The sequence below is a fragment of the Eurosta solidaginis genome, chromosome 4 (genome assembly GCF_040869045.1).
Source record: "Eurosta solidaginis isolate ZX-2024a chromosome 4, ASM4086904v1, whole genome shotgun sequence".
NCBI classification, from domain to species: domain Eukaryota; kingdom Metazoa; phylum Arthropoda; class Insecta; order Diptera; family Tephritidae; genus Eurosta; species Eurosta solidaginis.
The window spans coordinates 133,275,782-133,296,494 of NC_090322.1; the positions used below are offsets into that span (position 1 = coordinate 133,275,782).

The following is a 20,713-nucleotide window of genomic DNA, read 5'->3' on the forward strand; positions in this document are numbered from 1 at the left end:
TCTTCGGTCGAGCATGAGACTCTTTATCACAAGATCATGAATTGAGGCTTAAAGCTGGGTTACCATTAATATAAAAAAAACTTAGGCTGGTGAGCAGGTCTGCAGCCCAAGCCGCTTTCTGGAAGAAATTTGCCGTCTGCTATTCCCCATGCCACTTGGATATTTTCCTTAACAGTAAAGTTACAACATTTATCAGACCATCTTTATTGTTCTGTCAGACACTCGCTTCATTTTTGAAACCTTGCATCATACACCGAGTTGTTGTTTTCAAACATGTTTTAATTATTCTAATCACCCAAGTTTTTGACAATCACTTTTTTCGTGCTCAACTTTTTTTGTTTCTATAAAATTCTCACTCTCTTGATAGGTACGTATCTTCCCTGCAAATGGTGTTGATTCCCCCATAGCATATAGCTAATTGACCGGCTATACATTGTCGAATCTAGTGGCAAGCTCGCTTTTAATATAGCTTACAAATCGTCAGTACACTAGTGGATCTATAGGCAGCTTTGGGTTTTTCCGCATTAATCTTGACGCATCCTTATGCTTATGGGAAGCCTTTACGAGCACACAAAGAGTGCTCGAAAAAAAAAATAATAATAACAAGTAAGGAAGGCTAAGTTCGGGTGTAACCGAACATTACATACTCAGTTGTTGTAAAAACAACCTAGGGTAACCCTGGAATGTGTTTGTATGATATGTGTATCAAATGAAAGGTATTAATGAGTATTTTAAAAGGGCGTGGGCCTAAGTTCTATAGATGGACGCCTTTTCGGGATATCGCCATAAAGATGGACCAGGGGTGACTCTAGAATTTGCTTGTACGATATGGGTATCAAACGAAAGGTGTTAATGAGTATTTTAAAATGGAGTGGGCCTTGGTTCTACAGGAATAGGTTTCGGAATATCGCCATAAACGTGGACTAGGGGTGATTCTAGAATGCATTTGTACAATATGGGTGTTGCCGATTAAACTTACATTTACATTTTATTATACATTTCTCTATCGATATTTGCTAAGATAGTATACTTTGAAAACTTTGATTATTTTAAGATGGCATCACTATAGTTAGTTTCGTTAATGTATAAAATTTAACGAAGCATTACTTATACATATGTATTCCATAAATTTAATTTCATTTTATAACGAACGTGCGAAGGAATCAAACGAAGAGTAAGTTTTCTAATTTGCCAAAACCTTTTCTTTATTATACCATATGTTATCTTATAGATATTAAAACTTTGCTGTATACAATAAATGGCATGTTAAGATATGCGTTGTTTTACTTTCGTTCGCTCGTTATTACTGCCGTAACATTTTTTAATATTCTTCGCAATATAATCTGCACATATGAAGAAAACAAATGGGACGCTACAATCTTCGAAGACCGAAAACGAATACGTCTACCGAAGTGGGAAATAATGTAATGGATACTTCACAAGGAAGCACCGAGATGGAATCTGCCAGCGAAGGAGAGATGAACTCAACACCCACCAAAGCAAGTAAGTGTATACGTGAGTTAAAAAAACAAATTAAAGATTTACAGCGCTCATTAGCAGAGTCTGAAGAAGAAAAGCTAGATTTGAAGCAATCAATTGCTTTACAGTCAAAGATTAGTACCATAAGCGTTAATTCTGCCGACGCAGCCTTTACCAACTCCCAGTTGGCAAACACAAATGCATCCGTCAATACTGCCGACGTTACCTCTGCCAGCACTCGTTGTGCTAATACACCCTCTACCTACGTCAACACTGCCGACGTTGCCTCTGGCAGCCCTGACTATACCAACGCCGCCGCTGCCAACGCAGCTTTTGCCAATTTAAGTTCGCCATATTTAGTAGATATAAACAGCCAATTTCCTTATACAGCCTCTATTAACACAAATTTTGCCAACATAGTTAGTTCTAATACCGTCTTTGCCAACTTCAGTTCTGCCGACGTTAACCTGCCAACGTCACCAATGCCAACGTTCTTTCTACTAGTCGTAACGTCGCCAACGTTACCTCAACTATTAGTAACTTCTCAAATATAACTCCCAACACTAATGTTATTTTCGCCAATCACAATAGTTACCAGCCTTCGAATGTTGCATGTTCAGTATTACCACCGAACTACATCAGCCACACCGAGACTACAAATCCTAGGAGCGTTCATTATGCTAACCAGAAACATTTTCAAAACGTTGCAAGCAATGGCTACATAGCAGCTAACAATAATTCACCAAATGTTTATGGATTTTACCCACCGTTCGCCGCCAGCCATGTTACAACACGATTACCTGGATCGCAACCGAACCAGCTTGTACAATCGACAACTACGCCACAGCCATACATACGAAAACTTTTAGACTCACCAGAATTTAGTGGATCGCCGGAAGAATGGCAAATTTTCTTTGCGGCATTCAAAGAAACGACAGCCATGTATATGTACACTGATTTGGAGAATTTGTTTCGCCTACAAAAGGCGTTGAAGGGACCAGCTAGACAAAGAGTGGACTCATTGCTTATTCATCCATCAAGAGTGAACGCTGTGATATCTACACTTGAATTTCACTTTGGACGACCGCAGCTGTTAATTCGTAGTCAAATAACTAAGGCGCGAGCATTTCCAGCGATTAGTGGTGGAAAACTGACTGATATCATAGCTTTCAGCACGATGGTAAACAACTTGACTGCCTTTTTGGAAAATGCTGGCGCAGCCGCCCATTTGACAAATCTAACTCTTCTCGATGAGCTTGTGAGTAAGCTGCCAATGATTAAACGCGAGGAATGGGCTCGCCACACCTTTTCTATGAATTTAGCGTATCCAAGCATTCGACACTTTAGCAATTGGTTGAAAGAAATATCAATGTTTATTTCAATAGCCGCAGATGTAATTCCACATAAGAATTTTAACTCGAATGAACAGCTGATTTCAAAGTCGAACCGGTCTGTAAAGCCAGTGTTGGTAATAACAGAAACAAAGTGCGGGTATTGTAAAGGTAATCATCCCTTAAATCAGTGCTCGAAGTTCAAAGATATTGATTGCGATCTAAGATGAAAGTTTGTGAAAGAAAATCATTTATGTTTTAGTTGCATGCGCTCAGGACACAGCGCTGAAAACTGTGGAAAAGATTCTATAATCGATTACTACATGAAAATTATAGAGTTGTAGCTGAAAGGGTAACTTCGAATAAGGATGAGGATGCTCAACAGCAGATAGTAGATGAAACCATTAATGTCAACGCAATTTATAAGAAGGAATTTAATAAAAAAAAACATTATTTAAGTTTATACCTGTTGAAATAAAAGGACCAAGAGGTAATTGTAAAATCATGGCATTTATTGATGACGGGTCGAAAATATCTTTAATCGAAGAGAATGTTGCCAAAGCCGGTGGTTTGAAAGGACTACAAGATTTGTTATCACTAAGATGGATAGGAGGAAAAACAACAAGTGAAATGTTACAGCGTTTAGAGGTTGAAGTCTCTGGTGTTAGGGATAACGGAAAAAGTTATCAAATGCGAAACGTACGAACAACGAAAAAGTTACAATTGCCGGCACAGACTTTAAATTTCGAGAGTTTTAAGTCCAAATACGAGGTGGCGAAGAATGTGCCACTCGACGACTATGTAAATGCCTTTCCACAAATGCTTATCGGCATGCCCCATACAAACTTAGTCCGACCATTGGAAGTAATCAATCTAGACGATTGCTTCTCCATTCATAAATCTAATTTAGGCTTCATATTCTTTGTGTCAAATGAGGATAGTGCTGATGAAGTAGTTTGTAGCATAGATTTAGAGGATAATGCTATTAGGGACATACAACAACAAGTCACCGAGTATTTTAGTATAGAAAATTTTGGGATCAAACCATTGCCACCAGTCGTAAGCGAAGCTGATAAGAGAGCTGAAAGAATTCTTTCGTAAACGACAAAGCAAGTAGGTACTCAGTATGAAACGGGGTTATTGTGGAGGCATGACAATGTTAAATACGTCGACAGTTATCAGATGGCACTGAGACGGCTAGAAATAAGTGAGACAAAATTGGAAAAAGACAAGACACTGTCGGATTGGTATAAAAATAAAATAGCCGAATATATAAACAAATCTTATGCACGAAAATTGTCGGACTCGGCAGCAGCAAAAGTTACACCCCACACGTGGTATCTGCCACATTTCGCCGTGTCTAATGTGAACAAAGGCAATAAGCTGCGCCTAGTATTCGATGCCGCTGCTTCTATTAATGGAGTCTCCTTTAATTCAAGGTTGTTGAAGGGCCCCGAAACTTATCAGCCGAAACCCCTTTTGTTCATTTTATTTAAGTTCCGACAAGGTCAAATAGGTGTATGTGCTGACATACGTGAAATGTTTCACCGCTTTAAAATCCGTGAAACAAACCAAGAAGCGCAACGCTTTATATGGAGGGATGGAGTTACAACTAGGGTACCGGAGGTGTACATTATGACAGCCATGATATTCGGCTCGGCGTGTTCACCATGTTCAGCACAATACGTTAAAAATTTGAATACAAAAAAATTTGAACCCGAGTATCCGAGGGCTGCCCGCGCGGTTATCGATTGTCATTACGTTGACGATTACGTAGATAGCTTCGACACTATAGAAGAGGCGATAGAGGTTTCAAGAGCGGTAAAACGAATTAATGCTGCCGCTGGATTCGAACTACGTGGGTTTCTATCTAACTCTGCGGATGTTCGCTTAGCTCTTTCAGATGAATCCTCACCGCAACCATCTACCGATATGATAAATTTATGCGCCAGTGAATCTATGACTGAGAAGGTGCTTGGAATGTACTGGCGTTCCATGGATGACACATTTTGTTTCAAATTACAGTTTTCGAGAGTACCAAAAGATGTTTTGTCTGGAAGCCGACGCCCAACGAAATCTGAGGTTTTAAGTCTTACCATGTCAATATTTGATCCACTTGGCTATCTTTCAAATGTAACGATTAAGTCAAAAATTATATTACAACAGTTATGGCGTTTAAATATAGACTGGAAGTCACCTATTCCAGAGCGTATTTATTCAGAGTGGTATGACTGGTATAAGGATCTAGACCAGGCCAGAAATTTTAAAAACCCTCGTTGTTATCACGAAAGCTTTACTAAAGCTAAGGTAGACTTGCATGTCTTTGTCGATGCCATCGAACTTGCATATGCCGCCGTAGGTTATTGGCGTATAGTTATTAATGACGATGTCCATTTCGTATTTGTAGCGGGAAAATCACGCTGTAGCCCACTTAAAGCCTTGTCTGTACCTAGACTGGAACTCTTAGCCGCAGTACTGGGTGTCCGTTTAAAGGAGTCAATATTAATTGGTCATGAAGTGAAGCCGCAGAACGTAACATTTTGGTCTGATTCAAAGACCGTATTGAGTTGGATCGGATCAGACAGCCGTTGCTATAAACAATTCGTAGGGCACAGAATTGCCGAGATTTTGGACTCATCTGATATTAATCAGTGGCGTTGGGTAGCCGGGAAACATAATCCCGCCGACGACGCAATAAGACTACAAGCAAAAGTTTCTGCTAATTCTCGATGGATAAGTGGTCCAAAATTCCTAAAGGATCCTGAAGGAACTTGGCCAGTCTTATCAGAGGCCAATGTTGAAAAGGTTTGCGATATTGAAAGACGTTCAAAATATGTAGTGGCGGACAACTTTGATTCTACAGTAATAAACTTAGACAAATTTTCGAATTACTATAAGTTGCTCAGGGTTATGAGTTGGGTAAGGATGGCCATATTAAAGTTTAAGACTTTTATAAGAAAAGAAGGAAAGAAAGTGTGTTCGATATCAACTCTACAGCTTAAAGCGAAAGACGTTAATGAAACAGAAATATTTGTCTGTCGTTTTGTTCAGAGTAAAATGTACCCTGATGAAATACGTGATTTGACGAACGGAGGGCATGTTTCAAAAAACAGTTCCTTATATAATCTCACACCAACGTTCGATGAAGACGGAGTTTTGAGACACTCCGGGAGGATTGATAACGCTGAATGCGTACCCATGAATACGAAAAGACCGATTATTTTGCCGAATAAACATCCAATATCCATCATGATTGCACGTTACTACCACGAGAAATATAAACATCAGAACCAGGATTAAATAATATGTGCCATTAGGAAAAAGTTCTGGATTTCCAATATACGTCGTATAGTCATTTCCGCTGCGAGGGAGTGCCAGTTGTGTAAAAATCGAAAAGCAGAACCAAAGCCGCCGGCAATGTGACAACTCCCAAGGGATCGCCTCACTGCCTACGTTCGAGTGTTCAGCTATACGGGAGTCGATTTTTTCGGACCGTACTTGGTAGCAATCGGCCGCCGTCAAGAAAAGAGATGGGGTTGCCTTTTTACATGCTTAAGAGTGAGGGCAATACATATTGAGTTGGCCAGGGATTTATCTGGAGACGCTTTTATACTATACCTAAGAAATTTCATAAACCGGCGAGGAGTACCTCTGAGGATCCGCAGCGACAGGGGCACAAATTTCGTGGGAGCAAGTAAGGAGGATTTGGTGTTGGTACAGAAAGGGCTGGTCGAAGAAGGTACACGGCAGGGTATTGAATGGATATTCAATTCACCTGGTGATCCATCGGCGGGAGGGGCATGGGAGCTCATGGTGCGCTGCGTAAAGAACGTACTGTCCTTCACGCTTAAGACAAAGGTGCCACAAGTAGATACATTGCAAAGCTTATTAATTGGAGCAGAGAATCTGGTCAATTCCCGACCATTGACTTATCTGGCCTTAGAAAACGATGGTGCGGAGCCCTTGACTCCAAACCATTTTATTTTGGGTTGTGCAAACGATGTTCAGACGCCGAGCGTGCATGAACGTATATGCTTACGTAAGCAATGGCACATCCTGCAGCAAATGAAACAGACTTTTTGGAAAAGGTGGGTGTTAGAGTATCTTCCGACGCTTACGATACGGAGCAAATGGTGTCAAAGGGAAAAACCAATAAAAGTGGGCGATGTAGTGCTCATCTGCGATGAGAATGAACGTCGAGGAGAATGGAAACGAGGCATCATAGTGGAGATATTTCCAGCACCAGATGGCCAAGTGCGCTCAGCTGTCGTAAAGACAAGTACGGGCAATTTGCGGAGACCGGCTTCCAAGTTAGCTGTTTTAGACGTGGTTCGTGAATCTTCGGTAGCCCGTTCGACTCACGGGGGCCGGGATGTTGCCGATTAAACTTACATTTACATTTTATTATACATTTCTCTATCGATATTTGCTAAGATAGTATACTTTGAAAACTTTGATTATTTTAAGATGGCATCACTATAGTTAGTTTCGTTAATGTATAAAATTTAACGAAGCATTACTTATACATATGTATTCCATAAATTTAATTTCATTTTATAACGAACGTGCGAAGGAATCAAACGAAGAGTAAGTTTTCTAATTTGCCAAAACCTTTTCTTTATTATACCATATGTTATCTTATAGATATTAAAACTTTGCTGTACACAATAAATGGCATGTTAAGATATGCGTTGTTTTACTTTCGTTCGCTCGTTATTACTGCCGTAACAATGTGTATCAAATTAAAGGTGTTAATGAGTATTTTAAAAGGGCGTGGGCTCTATAGGTGGACGCCTTTTCGAGATATCGCCATAAAGGTGGACCAGGGGTGACTTTAGAATTTGTTTGTACGATATGGGTATCAAATGAAAGGTGTAAATGAGTATTTTAAAAGGGCGTGGGCCTTAGTTCTATTTTCAAGATATCGCCATAAAGGTGGACCAGGGGTGACTCTAGAATTTGTTTGTACGATATGGGTATCAAATGAAAGGTGTTAATGAGTATTTTAAAAGGGAGTGGGCCTTAGTTCTATAGGTGGATGCCTTTTCGAGATATCGCCATAAAGGTGGACCAGGGGTGACTTTAGAATTTGTTTGTACGATATGGGTATCAAATTAAAGGTATTAATGAGGGTTTTAAAAGGGAGTGGCCCTTAGTTGTATATGTGAAGGCGTTTTCAAGGTATCGACCAAAATGTGGACCAGGATGATCCAGAACATCATCTTTCGGGTACCGCTAATTTATTTATATATGTAATACCACGAACAGTATTCCTTCCAAAATTCTAAGGGCTTTTGATTTCGCCCTGCAAAACTTTTTCATTTTCTTCTACTTAATATGGTAGGTGTCACTTAAACTAAACTAAAGTTATATTTTGCGTCATTAGACCAATACAATTACCATGTTTCATCCCTTTTTTCGTATTTGGTATATAATTATGGCATTTTTTTCATTTTTCGTAATTTTTTATTTCGAAAAAGTGGGCGTGGTCATAGTCGGATTTCGGCCATTTTTTACACCAATACAAAGTGAGTTCAGATAAGTACGTGAACTGGGTTTAGTAAAGATAGATCGATTTTTGCTCAAGTTATCGTGTTAACGGCCGAGCGGAAGGACAGACGGTCGACTGTGTATAAAAACTGGGCGTGGCTTCAACCGATTTCACCCTGTTTCACAGAAAACAGTTATCGTCCTAGAATTTTAGCCTCTACCAAATTTCACAAGGATTGGTAAATTTTTGTTCGACTTATGGCATTAAAAGTATCCTAGGCAAATTAAATGAAAAAGGGCGGAGCCACGCCCATTTTGAAATTTTCTTTTATTTTTGTATTTTGTTGCAACATATCATTACTGGAGTTGAATGTTGACATAATTTACTTATATACTGTAAAGATATTAACTTTTCTTTTAAAATTTGAATTTAAAAAAAATTTTTTTTAAAAAGTGGGCGTGGTCGTTCTCCGATTTTGCTAATTTTTATTAAGCAGACATATAGTAATAAGAGTAACGTTCCTGCCAAATTTCATCATGATATCTTCAACGACTGCCAAATTACAGCTTGCAAAACTTCTAAATTATCTTCTCTTTAAAAGTGGGCGGTGCCACGCCCGTTGTCAAAAATTTTACTAATTTTCTATTCTGCGTGATAAGTTCAACTCACCTAATAAGTTTCATCGCTTAATCCGTAATTGGTAATGAATTATCGCACTTTTTCGATTTTTCGAAATTTTCGATATCGAAAAAGTGGGCGTGGTTATTGTCCGATATCGTTCATTTTAAATAGCGATCTGAGATGAGTTCCCAGGAACCTACATACCAAATTTCATCAAGATACCTCCAAATTTACTCAAGTTATCGTGTTAACGGACAGACGGACGGACGGACGGACATGGCTCAATCGAATTTTTTTTCGATACTGATGATTTTGATATATGGAAGTCTATATCTATCTCGATTCCTTTATACCTGTACAGCCAACCGTTATCCAATCAAAGTTAATATACTCTGTGAGCTCTGCTCAACTGAGTATAAAAAACGATATACATTTTTCGTGCCCGTGATATCGACGGCGAGTATCGAAGTGTGTATAATTATGATGATAAACATATTACAACGAATAAAAGTGCAAAGGAAGTCGATCTTGCTTTTTGCTTCATTGGCGTCAGTTTTTGTGAAATAGGGATAGCTCATTGTTCATTGTTTACTTAAACTCCTTGCATTCAACTGAGACGCGAACTTCAGTTAGCATGGAGAAAACGGAAATTTCTAATTGGCGCCTAACCATTTAAACGGCTTTGGCACATTGGAACTACTTATGTCAATAAAAACACATCATTTTTTATATATTTTTATATTTTTTATTCATCTGCATTTTATCATCGATTTAATTTAGATACTTAATACAATAAGTTATGCATTTCACTTTTTAATTTTTCTCTTTTAATTTATATATTTTTTATTATTAACACACTGTTATTTCTCATTGTTTTGAAAAATTTTGCTCATCATATTATCAAAGATAATTTTATTTTTGTTCACTTTGCTTTCCAAGTTTTTTACAAATACATATTATTACTAGCCACTAAGCTTAGCAATAGAGTTTTAGTGTTATACTTACAGTGTTTTTCATAATGCAAACTAAGATTTGTAATTTCCTTAAATTTAGGCTGCTAAATACATATTTACAAAGTTTTTTTTTATTTTGTATTTATTATTTATTTACAAATATTATTTGTTATTCTTAATTTTTTTTATTAATTATAACTTTGTTTCTTGGGCTCCATTTTTATTTTCCAACTTACTTTTATACTAATTTAATATTTTGATTTGTTTTCAGTTACAATTTTACTCTTTGAACAATCTTCACTCGAAATTATTGCTGCATTACATTTGGGGTATTCGCTTTATTTGGAAGATATTTTTGATTTTCTTCATTTGCATTTCACATTTTTACAATTTAAGCATATTTATTAGGTAATACTAGATAATTAATTTTTCTTTTTTTTTTTTGATATACATAAATTTCCATTAAGGTTCAGAAAGGCAGGAAAGGTTGGCTTATAAAGTGATTTTAATAATATTGAATAAAAATAATATTTTTAAATTTTGGCTTTTGTTTAAATATTGGTAATAAAAAGCGGTTCAAACATTTATGGAGCAAGCAGCAAATTAAGCCGAAAAAAATTTCTAATTACAAATTAAAGGTAAGTTACAATAGGAAATTCAAAGTATTAAAATAAAGGAATTGTTGTTCGTTCGAAAGAAATTTCAAAATGCAAATAATGGAAGAACTAAAAATTAAAACATATTTCGGAATACATAACGACAGCCAAAAAAAAAAAATAAAGTAAAATTATAGGTCTGAGTAAAAATGTGAAATAATTAATGTCTACTTAATGGACTTTCTCGAAAAAGTTAAATTTTTTGGTTCAAGAAAGGTAAAATTTTTCTTAAATTCCAAACATAGATACACTGGTTGTGTCTGCCGTTTATTAAGGTTGTTTAACTCATTCCATGGTAATCGGATATTATTTAAAATAAATAGAATTTACAAAATATTTTCTTATTTTATTTAATATTAGTTTAAATCATTTCAATTTTTTATTTTATTTTTTTTTTTCATTTTTCATTTATTTATTCAAATTTTATTTTGCTCTGTTTCATTTTATTTCACTGCATTTTAGTTTTATTCTATTTTAATTTAATCTAACTTTAATAATTTAGTTGTAAATTTTTGGTTTGTATTTATTTTAGTTTTATTATTTTTCATTTATTTTGTTTTTTTCTATTTAATTTGTTTATTTAATTTTTTTACTATCTTTTATTTTATTTCATTTTACTTAAATTTATTTTATTTTATTTTAACTTTTTGGTTAATTACCGTAATAGTTGATCGACCAAGTACATTCATTTGTTCCTGAGGATGGATTTAGATTGAAATATTGACCAATTATATAAATGTTATTATTCAAAATATAAGGAGTTTTATTTATCCTTGCGGCCTTGACCTTAATAATTAACCAAAAAGTTAAAAAACACTTACAAGGTTGTTAAAAACTCAAAAATTTTATTTTATTTTATTTTTGATTTATTTTTTTATTGTAGTTTAATTGTATTTTATTTAGTTTTTTTAATTGTATATATTTTATTTCTATTTATTTTAATTTTATTATTTTTTGTTTAATTTTTAATTCACTTTATTTTATTTTATTTTTTTTTATTTTATTTTAAGTGTATTTTGTTCTATTTTATTTTATTTAGTTTGATTTTGTTTTATTTCTTTTTATTTTATTTTATTAGATCACTATTCTTAGTATTAACAAAACGGGGGTACGTTGTTTATTCGCCCTTTTAATTTAATTTTGCTGTATTTTATTGTATATTTTAGTTTTTATTTATTCTAATTTTATTATTTTTTGTTTTGTTTTTATTTTTTCCATTTATTTCAGTTTATTTTTTATTTTTTACTTTATTTTATTTCATTTGACTTTGTTTTGTGTTATTTTGTTTTAGTTTGTTTTATTTACTTTTTTTAATTTAACTTTAATATTTTTATTTTATTTTATTTAACTTCACTAGAAACTTAGACTACTTCACTACTCATCCGGTTATCTGAAATCTGGGTTTATAAAAAGCGTGCATTTGCTAGGATTCGGGTTTTCGATTAAAAGGTGGCTTGTTTATTTTACAGTGTTTATAGAATATTCGATCAAAAATTTATATTGAGAATATTCACTAAGCTTTGCATCGAGATATATTTAGGTAATTAAACTGTGGCTACGATTTTTTTAAACCTTTATTAGTTATCCTTTAAAATGAAATTGACACGATTCATCCACTACCATGAAATGAGCCGTGTGCATAACTTTATTTATTGTTTTCAGCCAAATTTAAAATATGCAATTAAAATTGAATAATATGATTAATATTAACAACACAATAACATAGAATTTTTTTTTTTTTAACTTGTTTAAATTTTATTTATTATTTGAACTAACACAATTTATAAGCGAGACTAGAAAAATACTTTTACGACGTAGCATACATACATATAAAAATACATGTTTAGGCCTAAATTAAGCATCAAAATGCAACATAACATTCATGCAATGCATACACAAACAATTTGGTTCTCACTCACATATATTTGTATACAAAAACACCAAATGACGATAACTATACGACAAAGTTAACATTTGGACTCGTCATTGTTTTAAAGTTAAAATTTACAAAAAAAAAAAAAAAATAAAAACTTGTTTGATATAAACAGCATATCTTCTTATATTTGCGATGGGGATGGCAATCTTTGTTGTCAAATAGTATCTGTATATACATTTTTCACTTTCTCATATCTTGCCGAGGTACCTTTGTATTAAATCACTATGGCTTTAAGGAGGAATCCTTAAATCATTCTGGATAGGACAAGGACTCAAGAAGTTAAAATAATAAACAGACACGCTCACCTTATTTACGAAGTTGCTGTAGGCTCATCCTGCATTTCTCTTTAGACGGCTGTCCGTATGTGCCGCCATATTGAAAATCCTATGGAAACCCTTCTATAAAAGCCATCCTGACTGTCAGTTTAACGGATAAGATATCATACTTGTTTAGAACTAAATGCTCTTCATATGCGAAGGCCCAAGTAGGAGAAAGCAGCAATGTTTTCACGATGTAATTACAGCTATATATAAAATTTCTCCCAAACAATTTTTTACCCCAACCCGTATTTTAGAAAATTGAAACTTTAATTTTCGAACTAATATCATAATTTGAAATGGGTGTCCCAAACTTTTAACAAAAATTCAATAGCATCTCCCCCTTTTTAGAAGAGTATTAACTATGTGGTTCAGGTAGAAATGATAAGCAAATATTTAGCAACATGTTGCTTCAGCGGTGTGAGCAAACATGATGGCTATTCAAAATGTTGGCGTGAAATGCAACACATTTTATAAGAACCAATATCTTCAGTAGTATGTTCATGTAATATTTGGATCAAAATGTGCAGTGCAAAAATTTTTTAATAGTTTTGTATGATAATTGTTGGTTGTAGCCTTCGCCAATGCACCTCAACCCCTCTCCATCACTTTGCGCATTTCGTAAGGTAAGATGGGCTATGGGGCTAGCGACAGCGCGCGTTTTGAAAGATAAGGTGGGCGCCGGGTCTTGCGATAGCGTTCGCGCTTTAAGCTAGCGTCTCGTTTTTAATGTAGCAAACTTTTTTACAAGAAACAAAAAACCTTGAATTTATTGGGTAGAGTGCTCGACTTTCGCATAGAAGGCCCTGGGTTCAAATCCCGGAAAAAGCATTATCAAACATAATCTACAAAAAGTAGGAAATGGGGTGGACGTAAATGTTTGATTCCAACTCGGCACCTGCCAAGCATAATTGAGCATCACTCAAAATTAATTGATAGTGGAATTAAAAATTTAATGCACCTTGCCCATCTATGCTTGAGATAAACAGTTTCTCTTCTATTGAAATGATTAAATGAAAATGTTCTCTTGACAGATCAATTTTACCTAATGCTAGATTTAGGACTAAGTACCTCAAAAACATCACAGGTTCAAGACTCTCGTCAATTTCGGTACACTTTTTATAAACTACCATACAATACAATCAAAACTGTCATCCCCACTGTATGCACTTATGCACTTCAATGTATTTTGTATATTCATATCACTTAATCTAATAGTTCGCTAAATCTATAAGCTAATTGACGGAGTTGACAGCACTGACACTACCTGCAGCTGCATAAAATACACCAAATTCAAGTGGTTGACTCCGCCATTTTGTTCTCGCTTTTTTTTTTCTTTATTTATATTATAATATATATTTAATCTTAAATCCTAATATTGCTATACACGCGCTTCAAATTCTTCGCTCTTGGCCAGAAAAAAAAAAATTAGAGCAAAGTCTTATACACATACATACAAACAAAATGTATGCAATAATTACGCATACAAGTTAAGGGCGCTAAGCCTAATTGTTTTACAACAATTTGTATGTATAAAAGAAAAACACTGCATTTACACTATTTACATACAGAGGCGAAATGTAATAAAAGAAAATATTTAATTTAGCATTTATGTATGAATGTGGTACTGTAGTACATCATATCACATCTAACTAGTTAATTAAATATTATTTTATTTAGCTTAGTAAATTATTAATTAGCAAAAATCTACATACACGTAATAATATTTACTATTTACAGAATTTCCGCTTCAGCATTGTTTTTTTTTTCCTTTTGCATTTTCTCACCCCCACCAATTCCACAAATACTCTTTACACATGCAACGTTTGGGTGTGCGCTGTCACCGCTGCTGCATCGCTACACGACGTTGTTGGCCCATCTTCCGCTAACGCTGTTGACTTCTTGGACGTTGCTGCATGCGCCGCCGCAGCTAATTGTGCTGCAGCTTCAGGTGTTTGACTTGGCAACAATTCAGTATGGATAAGCACCTCTTTGTCTAATTTTTTAGCGCCTGCGGGTATTTGTTTACGCGCTGAGGGTCGTAACAGCATATAGAGCATAATGAGCGCCAGGAAGAGCATCGCATAACCGAGCACGACAAAATTTAGTTCTTTTATTAGAAAATCTGTCACATTGAAATTCGCTGTCCGCTTATCCACCAACTTGGTACGCAATACTGAATTATAATCAGCTGATTGTTCTTCTTCGTTTGTTTCAGTGTATTTATTTGTGTTTGATTGCGTTGTGATGGTGGCCTTTGTTGTTGTGGTTGTGGACTTTGCTGAACTGATGCGATTATTGCTCCTTTCGCTAGTTGTACTGCTGCTGCGCTCGCTAGCAGTTATGCTGCTACTTCTACCGTTACTGGTAGTGGTGCTACTGCCGGCTGCTGCGTTATTGGCATTTGGATTGTAGGGACTAAGGAAATCTTTGGAACTGTCCTTTAGTATACGCATGCGTGAGTCAGTTTCACCAGGATTTGCGCCAATATCAGCCGCACCACCATACAAATGTGGCATCATACCCACTTTGTTGGCCATATTGCCTGTTTCCAGTGTAATGGCTTGCATGCCCGTCACGGTGCTGTCACTTAGCTTATGCGTGTCTACGATGAGTTTGTAAGAGCGTCTCATGCCACCAGTCTCCTGTGAAGGAGTGTAGAAAAAGTAAGAAAAAATTAGTAAAATTATAGAAAATTGGATGAAAATTGTGTATATGTACATGAGTAGTTTGGAAAAAAAGTTAGCAGATCTTCATTTGCAAATGAAACTAATTGCAGTAATCTTTGTGGCGGTTGGGACTAAAAGCAAAACTCCAGCGAGTCACACAACGGCTGTGACGAATATTCGGCAGCTATTCGGTTTAGAACACACTCGATCGAATGATGAATTAACATTTGGTATCCGATTAATAAGCCGACGAATTAAACCGGGTTCGACTGAAATAATAGCCATTGAATTGATAAAAGGAAAGTTACTTCGGCGTGTAAAACTGGGTGTCGTGTAGTAACCCATATCATATATAAACGGAGTGTATGTAATTGATATACTATCGATCGTGCTTATCTCGAAAAAAAAAACAAATTATAAATAAATAATTTGCTATAGCTTTCGCTTTAATTCGCAACACGCTCAATGTACATATTCACGATATATTTACTTTGGTGGGAAAGTATTTTCCATTAAGGGTTATTTCAAAAATAAAAAGTTATATCTATAAAAATGTATAGAACTTGAGTTTTGGAGCGGAACAATATGGGTACACAACGGTCATATTACCTAAAGCAAGGATCATTTGCGTAAGCTAAGTGCGGAAAATAATTTGTTCCACAAAATTTTGAAATAACTATGTTATCATTCAAACTTCGCTGATGAGGCATAAAGTGTAATTTAATTTGTTTCTCTACTTTGTACTTTACACCTATCAATTTACACCTGACAAACAATGAATTTCTTTGGTTACAGATTTAAATAAATTAAAGCTTTTAGGGCAGTGGTCTCCAAAATCGAAACTACAGCCACAGTCCTAAAAGCTTTAATTTATTTAAATCTGTAACCAAAGAAATTCATTGTTTGTCAGCTGCTTAATCAGCAATCCCAAAAAACCACTAACCGTCCCATCACTAACTGCATACCCAAGTTATCTGCGATTGACAGCTCAACAGTCATTAAACAGGGAAGAAAAGTGCTTTTAAAAATATTAACAAATTAATTTACAATTGCAATGAAATGATGACGTAGAGCGCATGTCGAACGCAGCCGCACTGCACGCATGCCTGCATGACTGGCTACTTAACTCATACGCAACATACACATGTACAAGCATACGAACACAAACATACATGTGCCATTACCAATCAATTTTCGTATTGCAGTCATTCGGTATACATATGTATGTACATACAGACATAAACCAACGTAGCAATCGATCAATATGTATATGTATGTACTTTGTATTGCGTTACATGAATTTGTTGCACGGTGTCAATTAGTATACAAATATTAAAAATAACTGCAACAACAAAAATCGCACCAACAATTTGCGTCAGGAGTTCAGCTACACGTGCAACAGGACGATATGTAGCAAATCATTTATAATTGCGTGCCATGTCATGGACCTGGATACACCGCTAATCACACTGGTAGGAAAACACGCAATGCCAAATTGGTGAAGAGATCAGTTCAGATGAAGTGAAAAAAGGTGGGGTGAGGTTGAGTGAAGCAAACCATATGAGAAATTTTAGCGGCAATTAAAAGCTATTTACCAATGGAATGGTGGGGATGCCAGGTTGTTGCAAAGTAGTTATAGCCTTATTACAACTTCCTTCAATGCTTCTAAGATCTCGTATTACGAAAAAGGCTCCTACGATATATTTTGTTACGAACGAGCAGTTGCCGCACTGCCATTAAACATTACCCGGAGACATATCCAATGTAAGACATACATCGCGTATGTCATGGTAAATTATGAATAAGTTAGGGTTTAACCTGTGTTAGTATGCTTCTTCAACTCAATTGTCAGCTTAACCTACCCAAGGTTAAACCTGTTTATTTAGCAGCCGACGTTCTGGCGACCCCTAGTTTCTCACCTAGAAGATGCAACGTGGTCACCTCAAATCTTTCCCAAGATAGTCGGGTTAGCACCTAAATGGAGCTGTGTACCGAAACGTAAGCAATTGATTCCCAGAAAAAAACCACCAACATCGATAAAACTTCCCAAAACCTTCAGAGAGTCTCCTCATTGCTACAATAAGAAGTATGCTTTCTTCTTCTGCAGGTATTGCGCATTGGATTCTGAGAGGGGTTTCCCGGGGATAGTCGAAGAAACTTACCTAATATATTATATATGGATGGGTTTAAAACCTCCATATCCTTTCACAGATTAAAGTTATACAGTCTCTTCATAGGGCTTATGGAGATGTCACTTTCTTGGTAGGCAACTATATGAAGCAGATGTCCGTTTGACCGCCTAATTCTGTGGCAATTCTTCAGGAAGTGGCAGAATTTAAATAATATCATGGCAGTTCTGTTAACCGTGTTATACAGCCTCGTACAATGTGCGTCTTTTAAGTCAGGCCAAAAATAGTAACCAGCGTTTCTTTATCTTTTTTCCAAGTGTTTCCAGCAAGCGACTTGAGAGTTTTGTTTCGGCGGTCTCCTTTAGGAGCATTTTCCGTTGCATGTGCATGGGAATTAAGATTACTATCGAATACCACGGTTAATATATTTGGTTATCTTGCGGGCTGTAAGATAATGTAATCGGCATGCCGATGAATGTCCAATAGTTGCGTCATCTATCCCGTCTACGAAGTGAATTCTGTCATTATGTACTTCGTCGATGATAATGTCAAGTCACGTAGGAAAAAAAAACTTCAACACAAATAAACAAGTACAAAGCACGTACACCTCCGAGGAGATTTAGGCCGATTGTCCCTTTCCATTTTGCGCCGTGCTACCTGTTAGTTTGGAGCATAGCTCAAGCAGTAGTGGGTAGCCGTTCGCATAGCAACCTTCTACTGGCGGGAGTGGAGCATCGATATGTAGATTAAACTATTGAGAGAATAGGATACAATAGAGAGTTCGAGAATAACTATTTCACGATATCTTACAGTAACATGCCATTTTCGACTGTGTCTAAAGACGTTGGGGCTTCAAGTCTAAGGTCAGAAGTGCTACATTCGATGAGATTAAACGATGGTACAACAGCGCTGATGTATGTATGTGTATAAGCCGAACTGCAGAAAGAAGATAACATTTTTATAGATAGTCCAGTTCAATCCAGACTACACTTGCGAGACCTTGATTCTGATTTAGAATTTTAAATGCAAAGATATTAAAACTATGCCAAGGTAAAATAGGGATGATGTAAAGGTCGACTGCAAAAAACGATACCAGTCTTACTGGCAGAAATCCATGCAATAGGTTTTGAGGACAGCGAAAACTTGAAGTATGCAAAGCCTCGAACTCTTATCTTACAGTCCTTAAAGATCTGAGGGTCTAAGCTCCAGCGGTTTAAAGGGCTTAAAATGTTGCCGTGGTATGCCCGCCTTTCATAAGAAGCTACTAAAATACACATATTCCCGCTGCAGTCGGGCGAGCACCGAATTTTTACCCGCAAAGGAGCAAATCCACACAACTCCACTAATCTATGAGGAATTTTTTTGTCGTTATAACAACTACAGAGTCTGTGATTCAAGTAATATATTCCACTTTCAGAATAAGAACGACCGGTCAAACTCTTTGTACCTCATGGAAGTGATCCTAGGCCAAACAGTTTTCTGTCCCGCACCTAAATCCATGTCTTCGTCATTACTACTGGGTTACTGACAGACGATTAAGTCTTGCTAAACTAAGTTCGCAAACTTGCGTGTTTGAGCTAAAAAGCAACTCACGAGATCACTACAGCTTTCAGCGTAACAAAATCCCATCAACTTCAAGGAAACTGAAAGCATTCTTGTTTTCCACTGAAGAAATAAAAATTGTCTATGTATGCGTGCAACAATGGAACACGTACGCTTTTGTTTCTTGCTGACTTGTTAGCTGGTGGCAAAATCTGTAGATGAAATGCTGATCGCATGTGATCATGCGATCTTTTGTGCATTTTTACAGCTTACAAAACTAAACAAGTAACGTAAACTGTTTACGAAAAATAATAACAAAAAAAAAAAAAACAGCGAACATTGAAAACTATTGAACACCGAAAGCCATAGCAGGAGTGCGAACATATGCACATACTCGTAAATATGTATGTGGCAATGATGTAATTCGACAATTAGTGTGGCTTTCACACCCGGTCAGTAGTTGCTTGAATGCCGAGAAAATAAAACAATAAAAATTACTATGAACGATGTGCAACGAACATATGCACCAAGAAGCCTGTTTGGGACGGTGCTTGAGCGGCTGTTTGGCAATTAAGTGGCGGCAGCAGAAATGTAGTATGCAAAAAAAAAATTATCAGTTTTGTGCTGCAGTGAGCAATGGCTAAGATGCTGATCATCTTAAGCCACGTTAACAGCATAATGCACCACAGTGGCAATCAACAACAAAAGAAAGCAATAGAGATTTAGCTAATACATACATACATACAAGTGAAAGGAGTATAGGTTTATAGCTGAGACTGAACCAAGTTGCACACAAACAAAGCTGCAAGGCTTAGTTTTTCACTGCTCATGATTTTATTTCAGTTTTTTCTTTTGCCTTATTTTTTATTTTTTTTGTACAAGTATTTCAGATTTACTTACCTTATGCTTGCACGTAACTTGTACGTGATATACTGTATCTGGCCAAAGGGATAATTCAACAGTAGAACTATCAGTCAATAGATTGCCCATTAGACCGCCTCCGGATACCTCCCAAGTGACCAAACACTGTTTGGATGCATTCGTAATCGCTTGATCCCATCCAATGGTAGTCAACACAAGCGAACCTTGACGCAATGCCGAATTGATGTTGAGCGGAAAGGGACCCAATTGTTGATCGCAATTGTTCCAGCACTGTAAGAAAAAAGGGAAGTTAATGTTTAGTAAATGAAAATAAATGATTGGTATAAAATGAAAACATATCTTATAATTTGAAGCTAACTTAATAAAGGTAAAAGGGATAGTGTGGTATGCGGTTGTATTGAGCAGCGCATACCCTTCAAGAAATCAAGAAAATAAATTTCAGCATTTTAAGGATTTTCCTATTCGACCGGAAAATGTGGTAAACAAATTTCCGTAATAACTCAGCTTTCTTTCGAAGTGAATTTTCTCGAGTAGTTTAAGATATCAAATTACTATGAAAGTTCGTAAAACATGTGTGCTGTCCTGTTGTGGGATTCCATTGATATGCACCTTTATGATCAGCCCATAATCAACTACGGTATTGTAGAAGAGACTTTTAAACAATCATCAGCTAGTGACATAATTAATCAGGCTCGCTTCAAACATAT

General features: G+C 36.1%; 1 protein-coding gene across 2 annotated transcripts in view; it reads right to left on the bottom strand.

The window, feature by feature from the left end:
- Positions 1-9,644: 9,644 nt before the first annotated feature.
- The window catches only part of LOC137250358 (uncharacterized), a 149,198-nt gene continuing 138,129 nt past the window's right edge, over positions 9,645-20,713 (bottom strand). For both annotated transcript variants that reach the window (XM_067782994.1, XM_067782995.1), the window contains 2 exons: positions 20,025-20,276; positions 9,645-15,429 (listed from right to left, as the gene is read on the bottom strand). In XM_067782994.1, the coding sequence (XP_067639095.1) occupies positions 14,596-15,429; positions 20,025-20,276 (1,086 nt within the window). In that variant the 3' untranslated portion in view covers positions 9,645-14,595. The remainder of the gene's footprint in view (positions 15,430-20,024; positions 20,277-20,713) is intronic.